The following is a 10,446-nucleotide window of genomic DNA, read 5'->3' as shown; positions in this document are numbered from 1 at the left end:
ATTAAGGCCCCGTTTGTTTGCAGGTAAAATGTTTTCTGGAAAATGATTTATGGAAAATAATTTCTTGAAAAATGATTTCTGGAAAATGATTTACTTTTCTGGTGTTTGGATGAATCTGTGTAAAATATTTTCTGTTGTTTGGCAGATTTCCTGAAAATATTTTCCTGAAAAGCTGTTTTAATAAAAAATTATATATTTAAGAATTTATTATATTTTCCTTGTTTGATTGAGTTTACTTTATATATATTAATAAATTTATATTTTAAATTTATATATTAATAAAAAATTTTCCTTCATATTTTACCCGGGTATAATACGTTGTTGCTGGTGCTCTGTTTGAAATTCTTACTTTACCCGGTTAAAGTGTGTTGAAACTCCAACAACATATTATACTTGTTATGGAAATATTTTAAGCAGCTTTCTTTTCTAACATTCATTGGTTTACATAAGAAAAAGACAATTCTAAATATCCCAACTCATATCTCCATTTTATGATGAAATTTGTTAAATGATGAAATTTTATGTAATCAATTAAAGCTTTTATATTTAAAAATATTTAATCTAAACAATTTGATATATAAAAATATATAAAAAAATTAAAATTTAATCTAATTATTTTAAATATTACTTAAATTTTTTTAAAAAATTATTTAAAAGTAATATGAAATTGTGGTTTTGCATCTTGTTTTTTAAATTGTAAACCTTTACTTAAGAGGAATATTATTAATGAATAAAATGAGTCGAAAGTTTCAGTAAATCCATTCCAACTAATGCAACTCCCTTAGAGTTCCACTAAAAATGATAATCTCAGCACAAAAAATTTGAAAGAAAAAATAGAAAAAATAGAAAAAATATGTTAGAAATATAAAAAATTTAAAATTAAACAATACTGACGTTTTTAGGTAAAATGCCACAAAAAATTGAGCTTAAAAAATTAAATTATAATGACGTTTTTAGTGGAAACGCCACAAAAAAGGAAAATCAAAATCCCCAATTTTTTGTTACCCGCTCATTACTCCCTCTTCTTCTCATCTTCGTCGCGCCCTAAATCCCCAAATAACTCTCAAAATTTGCCCCCAAATTTCCCATTTCCAGCTACACCAAGTCAATACACGTACACCATTCACACTTCTTTTTCCTTTTCATTTCTTCAAAGGTAATAGTAGAAAGGGGAGTTCTAGGAAATCTGGTCGAGATTCGGCTGAGAAGAAAGAGCCAATGACACCTAGAAGTGATAGGCCTACAAGGGAAACGAAAGTCGTAGAAAGGTATTCAGCTCCTTCTGTTGCAAGGTCTTCCTCGTTTAAGAAAAAAGAACACCCTTTCAGTTTCAGTTTGAGGGTGAGTTTCTCACTAGAAAATTGAATTTGCTTTTTCATGTCTGGTCTTTTTCTTTCTTCTCTTATTATTACAACTTGGGTCATAATGGAATATTGATCTGTTCAGATTCAGGTACCCGATCTTTCCCATTTCCCCTTTTCCTTTTCCTCATCTTTTAATTTATGATTGATTGATTTGCTTATTAATTTGTTAAAGAATTACTAGCACCTAAGGTTTTGTTCTCGTAGGCTTTTTTAATTAGTTGGAAAAATAAATTTCGGTTTGACTGCCACTGCAGTTAGGTATGGATCTGCTTAGGTTTTTAATTTCAATTTTTTTTTAGCTAAAGTATGGATCTTTTCTCTTTTTGAGAAATTAATTTAGTGGTTATGGGATCTTTTCTATATTTTGGGCATGTTATAAATTGTAATGTAAATGACTTGTGGGGTTTTCATTGTTGCTGCAAATATATAATTGGTTTAGATGTAAAACACATATGCATCAAGAAATATTTTTAAGGCTGGAAAGTTGGTAATATGCTCAAAAATTGCTATTCCCCTCCTTGAATTTGATTTTGTTGTGGCGTTCTTTGCTTATGAATGTGTTGTGAGTTCCACTAACGAGTTCACTAATGCCTGTTGCTGTTTGATTATGCTAATGATCAGTATTGAGTAAATATGGGTATTCTGTAGAACTTGCATCATGGCCTTTTGGCTGATTTTTTTTCTCCTTTGATTTTATATTTTTATTCTACATTGCTGATCTTATTTGTTTGATGGTAATAAATGAAACTCCTTTTCTGGTGCTTGTGATCTGCTAAAATTTGGCATTACTAAAGTTTAATGCAAATTACTTGTTTCATATCTGGGCTACTGTCAGTTGGACGGTTGCAAGGAACTGATGTCAGGCATGGAGGTCGCCAAAGATCAAGAACTAGTAGACGGAACTGTTGCACAGGAATCTGGAAAATCCATGCCGTCATCTCAACAGGAGGTCTTGTTCTTATCTTCACTATGGAATGTTGATTGATTAAAGATCATAGCTATGTACTGGATTAAAATTATTTTTCTGGAGTTCTTCAGTTGAGGTGATTTACTCTTTTTTCTCATGTCTATTTTAGGTATTAATTCAAGCCCTCCGTCCCAAATTGCAGGTATTAATTCAATGCTTGTAAGAGATATTTAATAATATTCCCTTCTTGTGTAATGTAAGTTGACTTAATTTTGGTCCAAATCTGATGGATAACATAGTGAGAATTGTATATGTAAGTATGTATTTTAAGAATTGTAGTAAATTCCTCTGATTAGTGAGAGCAATAGAATAGCCAGTCCATTGTTAATGCTGCAGGATAGTGCTGTCTAAAGAAAGTTCAAATCAATATTGTCCACTTTTGTAGGATTCATTTATTGGTCTAAATTTTAGATTAATCCGGTCCACTTTTCAGATTATTTATATTGGTCACACATGCGCCTCTTTAATTGGTTCAAAAGATAGTAAACAAGCTTTACTCGCTTTTAGATGTCTGGAGGGACAAAAGGGGTTTCGATAACAACTGAACCAAAGTGGGTTACTTTATAGGTTCCATATGGGGTTCTCAAACAACTGGAGTTTTTGGATTTACTTGCTTTATATTTATGTTCGGAAATGGAAGATGATATAAAAAGTTTTATCTAGCATTTGCACTAACGTGACTTAAAGTTTAAGATAAGCAACTACCTTAATTACATCTTTTTATTTTAGTACTGTATTGACTTGGTGTGGTCGTTTCTTCAACTTAATTAACTTGTATTTCATACTGAATTTAACATTTTATAAAGAGCAACTGAATGATTTCTGATACAAGATGTTCCTGGAATCATGTTGTAATGGAATTTTTATGCAGTTTGTCTTTGTAATTTCAAGCACTTTACTTCCAGGAAAGAGAAAAATAAAAGGGTTTGAGATGATTTTCATTGCAATTCTCCTTTTTTTCCTGTCCAATATTTTTCCTCAGATGTGTGTTCCCATGGTCTACTTTTGATTAATCACTTTTTCATGTTTTGAGACCTCATGATTAATTAAAACTAATAAGTAAAAAACCATCAATAATTGAGGTTTTTATATGATAGAAGATATTTTTTATGCTGTTATATCATTCATAAAAGTTAATTTTTTTTTTATGTTATGTTAATTTTAGATGTTAACTTTGAAGTACATGTTTCCGATTCTCAATGCATTTTCTTATATATTTTCTACCCAACATCCATTCTTTGGTCACAAAATGATTAAAATCATAGACTTCTTTTGATGTTTTTATCTTATATATGATTAAAATATATATGATCTAAAAGCAAGAAACATATGTAAGGTGATTTTGCTATTCATTTTGCTCTTAGATTATATTTGTCCTTGTAGTAACTGAATGTTAACTTTATATTTTGCAGGAGTTGAGAAGGAAAGAGGATGCAATAGCACGAGGTAGGTTCTTTTTTATTTTTTTTATCTTGATGAGTCCCGAGTTTATCCATTACCAGTTTGATTTTGACATGAGTCCCTTAAACATCTTTTGCTTTTTTCTTCCAAAAGTTTAACGTCTTTCCATTAGAGTTTCATCGTCAAATTTATCTCCTCTTCCTTTTGATCGACATTTTCAATACTTTGGGTTCAAGATCCCCTATATGCTAGAGGTATAGAGTTCAAACTTTGGCATAAGCTTGTTTTCAGCAACTATGGCATTTTTTGCTCATCTTCATCGATTAGACATTTCAAAGTGACTAAAGATAATACCAAATTTGTTTGAATGAAAAATAATTACTTTATCAATGCTATTGGACATAGAAATTAAGATTATGATAACTAAAAACCTGTGATATTTGTGAGCTTAATAAAAAAAGTGAAACATGTTATGAGTCGCATGAAATCGAGAAAGGAGATAGACATTAAACACGTGAGGTTTGTCATGACATCTCCTTTAACCTTCATTTGACCCTTTTTGTCTTTTTCATATATGCTACTTATTTTCTTTTTGAGGCCTTTACAAGTCCATCAACATGAAACTGGACTTATGCCTGTCACTTATTTACAGCGACATTAGCATTTACGATTAGCCTAGCATCAGTTTTTTTATTATGGGTTTACTTTTTACTGATTTCACTTTCGTTACAGTAAATGGTATAGCTAATTTCCTTGTTTTGCTCAATCAGGTGACCGAGATTCCGTTTAACAATTTTCTTTATTGCTGGAACAAGTCTTAACCAAGATCAAGATCAAAGTACTTCACTAAGTTATATATGCAGGCATTGCAATACTTAGGCTTCATCTAAAAGCTTGAACCAGCCCTCTGTTGTATATTGTTTCTTCTTCTTTTCTGATCTTTTTCCTTTGATTAATGAGATGTGATGATGATTTGGCATTATTTTCTCACTAGGATGAATTATGTTTTAGAAATTCTAATACTTTGTGTGTCTCTGTGTGTGTTTTTTTATGTATTAAATTACATATTGAATCAATGTTTATGTATTAAATTTAAATTCATTAATTTTTATATTTAGTTTTGAAGTTTAAATTTTAATGGAAAATTTAATTTAATTAATATTTTTTATTTATCTTTAAATGTATATAGTTTAAAGTTCAAATTTCAAAAATTAAACATAATATAATATTTAACATAAAAATAAATATTATTTAATTAAATTAAAATAATTTTTTGTAAGATTATTATTTTTAGCGGCGTTTGTGAGAAAAGTGTCGCTAAAGGTTATGATTTTTAGCAGCGTTTGTGAAAAAAGTGCCGCTAAAGGTTATGGTCTTTAGTGGTGTTTGTGAAAAAAGCGCCGCTAAAGGTCATGGTTTTTAGCGGCGTTTGCGAAAACGCGCCGCTAAAGGTCATGATCTTTAGCTATTTTTTCGAAAAAGCGCAACTAATTTTTGCAGCGTTGCATATAGCGACGTTTTTTGCGGCGCTTAAAAATGCCGCTAAAGACAAAAAAAACGCCGCTAAAAATTTGTTTTCCTGTAGTGTAAATAGTTTTGTACTGTTATTACTACTATTATTATATTTTCATTCTATTTATTTATTTACCTAAAAACCTTATGTACCTTTATTTTATTTCATCATTTATTTATATCTTCTTATATAATATTTTCCCCTATATTATTATTATTTTTATTAATATATTATTATTGTCTTCTATTTTGTTGTTGTTATTAATATTTTAATCGTTATTACTATGTTTATGGTTACTGTTAGCGTTATTCTATTATTACTATTATTATTGTTAATTAATTCTATATTTTCATTACCTTATATATTTTCTTTTTATATTTGTTATGATTATTATTACTATTATTTTATTATTTTTATTACTTATATACTTTCATCATCCTCATATATATATATTATTTTCTATTTTTACCATTAATATTATTATTAACGTATGATTTTTTTTATTAATGTATTATTATTTGCGTTATTAACTATGTTATTTTATTATCATTTCTTTTGATTGTCTATGTTAGTTTTAAAATTGGTCCATCTTGTAGTTTTAGTGAATTGCTTTTTTAGTATTTGTGTTTTGTAATTTATTAGCGCGATATTTTATTCACAAATTATTGTTTAAAATAAAAATGCTTTTCGTTTAATTGTTTCTTTTTATTCGAAAGTTTTTTCAAAATAAAGCAATCCTCGTATTTGAGAGCTTCGAGAAAATTGTGCCCTAACTTACTGGGTTTTGATTTTCCTCGTCGAATCTAAGTAATCGAGTACCCTTCCTTAAATCAAAACAAATAAGTTTCAAATAAAAGCTTATTCTCGAGAATTCAAGATGTTGTGTCCCAACTTATTGGATATGACACTTTGTTTTCTTGATGTAAGGATTTCTAAAAAATAAAGGCAATATTCTGTATTTGAAATTTTGAGAGATTGTGCCCTAACTTACTGGATTCCGATTTTTCATTTGACCCAAATAACCGAATATCTTTTTTTTTTAAACTTAAATGCATGACTTTTGAAAATTAAAAGACAAACTTATTTTCGAGGGTTTGAAATGTTGTATCCTAACTTACTGGGTGTGACATTTTATTTCTTCGAGATAAGAATGTCTTAGCATTCCATTTAATTTATTCAAGTGTTTTTTTTAAAAATAAAAGTAAAAGGATCGTATTATAAAATCTTTTCAAACATTCGACGTTAAAACATTAATTAATCAATTCGGTACCAATTTTGGGCGTTACGAGGGTGCTAATCCTTCCTCGTGCGTAACCGACTCCCAAACCTTTATTCTCGAATTTCGTAGATCAAAATCGTCTTTTTAATAAATCAAAATATTTTATTAAAATGATCAAACTCAAGGTGATCTGATCACACCTCGGAAAAGATCGGTGGCGACTCCATTTTTGTTTTTAAGTCGACTCCTGTTTTTCAAATTTAAAATGGTTTTGACATACGTTTTATGATTTTTTTTTTCATAATTTCCACATTTTTATGATTTAAAAAAATTAATAATTGAAGAAAAATCTCAATCTTTTAGATTCTTGTTTTGAAATTCTAGGTATTTTTAGAACCTCCTCCTCCTCCTCCTTATTATTATTATTATTATTATTATTATTATTATTATTATTATTACTTTGCATAATCTTACTTTTTTTTAAGAAAGTTTCATTTTTAGCACTATTTGATATTTGCTTATTTGATTTGGAGGTAGTATTTTGAACACCTAGCAGGCTTTTATTGATTACTTATTTGCCACATTTTTTTAAAGAAAATAAACGCAGAGTACCAATATGGTGGAGGAAATGAAAGTCGAGCTATCAAATTGGGTAAAAAATTTCTTTACATTTTTTAAAAAGAAAATAGCATTCTAGAGTATTACATAATAATTAATCTAGGAATAGATAAATTGGTAAGGTCTTCACGCTACATATTTAGAGTAAAATTCGGGAGTTGAGACCAAAGGTGAAAGCCAATGTCCATTTATTCTGGAGCCTTTGCTAAATAATCAACCAACTTATTGCATTCATGATACACATGAGTTAAACGAGCATTCCAATCACACCTCAACAAATTTCAAAACGCATTTACGACGTGTGATTCTGGTTGATTAATTGTCAGGTTCCCTCTATATGGTGCAAAGCTTCCAAATAATCTGATTCTAACAACATATCTCAACAACCAAGCTTCCAAGCCCGTTCAAGACCATCAAGTATGCCCTAGAGTTCTACACAACCCTATGTTCCTTGCAAATCAGGGGCGAAGCCAGAAAATTTTTTTAGGGGGGCCGGATGAAATTTTAATTTTTTATAGTTTATATTTTTATAATTTGTAAAGGATTCAATTGAATTTTTATAATTTTAGGGGGGCCAAAGTGTAATTTTACCTTTACTAATTTAAAATTTTCAAAAAATTTCAAGAGCCTAAAATAAAAATTTTCATTTTAGGGGTAGGGCCAATGCCAGCCCCCTGACTACACCCTGTTGCAAATCCCAGACACCAGAAACCATCTGCATTTCGGATCACACCACTAGCTATACATATTCCATATTCCAAATTCTGACCACCATCTACATTAATTTTCCATTTTCCCATCGGTGGTGGAGGCCATAAAAGCTGTGTCCATCTTCTCCAACTCTTTGTGGACCCTTTCTCCTGATTCAGTTGACTGGCATATATAATCTCCTCTTTATATCTCATGCAATAGTAATTGAATCCTTCATTATTCACACAATCAGCTTTAAAAATACAATCATTTCTTTACATTTTAATTGACATAAGCAATTTGAGTTTGATATTTTTGAAAACAAAATATTATATCCGCTAACTATTTGAATTTGTAAGAGTGTTAATGATTTGGATTAATACATAACATTAATGATAGTAGGAAGAATAAATATTCAAATTGAAGTAAATGACTGAATCCTTAGTTGAGTGTAGTAAAGAGCTGTGGTAAACAATAATTTAACCTATTATTAATAAGCGTAAAAAACAAATAAACAATGCTGAAGAGTTTATGGTATTGGCGAGGAAATTATAGAAAACACCACAGAGAAGCTGCGGTCTTTACGTCTATACTTTTCTTGCTATTTCATGTCGCGACAGCATTTTGGGATGGTTCGCAGCGACCCTCGATCGGAGATGAATAAAAGGGGCAAGTGCAAGTGCAAGTGCAAGTGCAAGTGCCAAGTGGGAGCTAGTCCTTTTCATGCTCATATTCCGCAATTTATACGCTTTATATACACTATTTGGCGCATATCGATGTTTATGGTTCCGAATGAAACTTTAAGTACTGTTACGTAACTAAAATCCAATTAAGAAATGAGTAAAGATTGAATCGGATTCCATGGTTTTTTCTTTTTTCTTTTTTATCAAGCCGATTCCATGATTGTTGTTTCATGGTGTTAAGAAGCATATAAAAGATCATGAAAACTTTTGACTTCTGCTCATCAGAATATAGAGCACAGTAACGCTCAATGCCTGAAATTGATCTGCAAAGATTAATTATGTTGGTAGATTACGGCTACTTCATTATGTTGGTAGATTACGGCTACTTCATTGTTGTTGTATTTGTTGAAGCATCCAGTTAGGTTTGCATGTGATGATTTGCTTCTTGAAATTCTATGCTTTTTTGCTGATGGCTTTAATTATTGTTAGGAAGGTTTTATATGTTTTCAACTGCTGCTGGTTAGATATGTTCCAGTATGTTATATATGAATATTCAATTTTAGCATCGTGTATGCTTCAAGAATCACTTTCATTTTCCCAACAGAAACGAAAAGGGAAGAAAGAGATCATTTTAAGCAGTAATAATGCATGGCTATATATATTCTCATTTGCCAGTCCACATTTAAAGATGCAAACCCCTTTCTTTCAGCTCTCTTTGGCAAATGTTTTGAAAACCCAGCGGCCATTATGGCGACACCATGCTTCACAATCATGCTTTCTCGTACGTACAGAGAAAGCGAATTTATTTTACAATTTTTAAGGGCTTTGATTTATTTATATATATATGTATATATATTTCATTTGGCATTGAGAAGGTAAGCATCAACATCCTTGGACCAGATGGCGTAGAAATCGCAGTAGTTGAGTGGCTCAGGGACGTGGTCATTTTTCTTTTCATATTCGATGGTCCATTTCGCCAAGCTTCCCTCTCCATTCGGTGTGACATTAAGGGTGGACTTCCAGGTCTTGTAGTAATTCGAGATTTCACCCTCCAATATACTGTAAATAATCGTCCTGTTCTTTTCGTCCACGTTTTCTCGAACTTCCTTACAAGCCGCAGACTTACCTAAAAGAGAGCAACAAAACATGAATGTACAAATAAAAATAAAAATGGGAATATTTGTTTTGGTTAATACCTTGGGAAGCATAATCCCACATTCTGACAGATCCTAGAGAATTCCAATCACCCTGAAGAAGTTTTACATCAGAAATAAGACGAGTGGACATCTTTGGCATGAGGTGAGCTTTGGTGTTGAAAGCATCAAAGAACCTATCAGCTGAGGACTTGACCTCAACCTTGCAATCCATCCTCCTAATTTGAGCCATGGATCGTCTGGTAGCAAGGACTCGGGGGATAATGTTGTGCTTAGGGGATAGCCTTATATAGAAGAACGGTTAATTGTTAACCCCTCCCGAGTGTGGGAAGAAAAAATTGCAATTGAAATGTGTGATTGACAAGTAGACGTGTTGATGATTCGCTCTAGATTGTGGAACAAAGGACTTTCCTTTTTCTCCTTTTTAAAAGCCTAATTGGGTTGGATTCTCCAAATACAACTTGTAATGATCACAATTCAAATGCAGGTTGATAAGTACCAACAATAATAGTAAAAAATTATAAACATAATTGAATAATAAATAATTATAAATAATTAATAATTAATAATTACTAATATTTATTTACAAGTCTTCTATTTTTTTATTTAATTTGTTGATGTTATATCATGTTCTATTATTCATTGCTGGTATATGAAATTTATACATTAACGATGCATCAAATATATTTTCATATATATATATCAACTTGCAAACAATTAGAATTAAAATAAAAAATTATAAATATTAATTATCTGACTTTTAATTCAGTTAATCACGTTACTGTTACAATAATTTAAAGAATATGGTTTAAATATACTTAAGTGAAAAATCAAAAT

The 10,446-nt window shown here is 30.4% G+C and overlaps 2 protein-coding genes across 4 annotated transcripts; one reads left to right on the top strand and one right to left on the bottom strand.

Annotated features, from left to right (window-relative positions):
• Nucleotides 1–936: 936 nt before the first annotated feature.
• LOC107886327 (uncharacterized) lies at nt 937–4,843 on the top strand. Of its 3 annotated transcripts, none has more exons than XM_016810226.2 (5): nt 937–1,341; nt 2,200–2,313; nt 2,441–2,473; nt 3,744–3,777; nt 4,503–4,843. In XM_016810226.2, the coding sequence occupies exons 1-5, from the start codon at nt 1,219–1,221 to the stop codon at nt 4,520–4,522; spliced, it is 324 nt and encodes a 107-aa protein (XP_016665715.2). In that variant the 5' UTR covers nt 937–1,218; the 3' UTR covers nt 4,523–4,843. The 3 variants fall into 3 exon arrangements, with proteins under 3 accessions (XP_016665715.2, XP_016665716.1, XP_040951781.1); XM_016810227.2 differs by having other exon boundaries at nt 964–1,341; nt 2,215–2,313; XM_041095847.1 differs by lacking the exon at nt 3,744–3,777 and having other exon boundaries at nt 964–1,341.
• A 4,241-nt stretch (nt 4,844–9,084) lies between these two features.
• LOC107888046 (MLP-like protein 31) lies at nt 9,085–9,889 on the bottom strand. Its single transcript, XM_016812223.2, has 2 exons — nt 9,652–9,889; nt 9,085–9,581 (listed from the first exon to the last, which is right to left on the bottom strand). The coding sequence occupies exons 1-2, from the start codon at nt 9,839–9,841 to the stop codon at nt 9,313–9,315; spliced, it is 459 nt and encodes a 152-aa protein (XP_016667712.1). The 5' UTR covers nt 9,842–9,889; the 3' UTR covers nt 9,085–9,312.
• Between the last annotated feature and the right edge of the window lie 557 nt (nt 9,890–10,446).

Source organism: Gossypium hirsutum, chromosome A03 (assembly GCF_007990345.1).
Source record: "Gossypium hirsutum isolate 1008001.06 chromosome A03, Gossypium_hirsutum_v2.1, whole genome shotgun sequence".
Taxonomy (NCBI): domain Eukaryota; kingdom Viridiplantae; phylum Streptophyta; class Magnoliopsida; order Malvales; family Malvaceae; genus Gossypium; species Gossypium hirsutum.
This window is presented reverse-complemented; position numbering and strand designations above follow the sequence as displayed.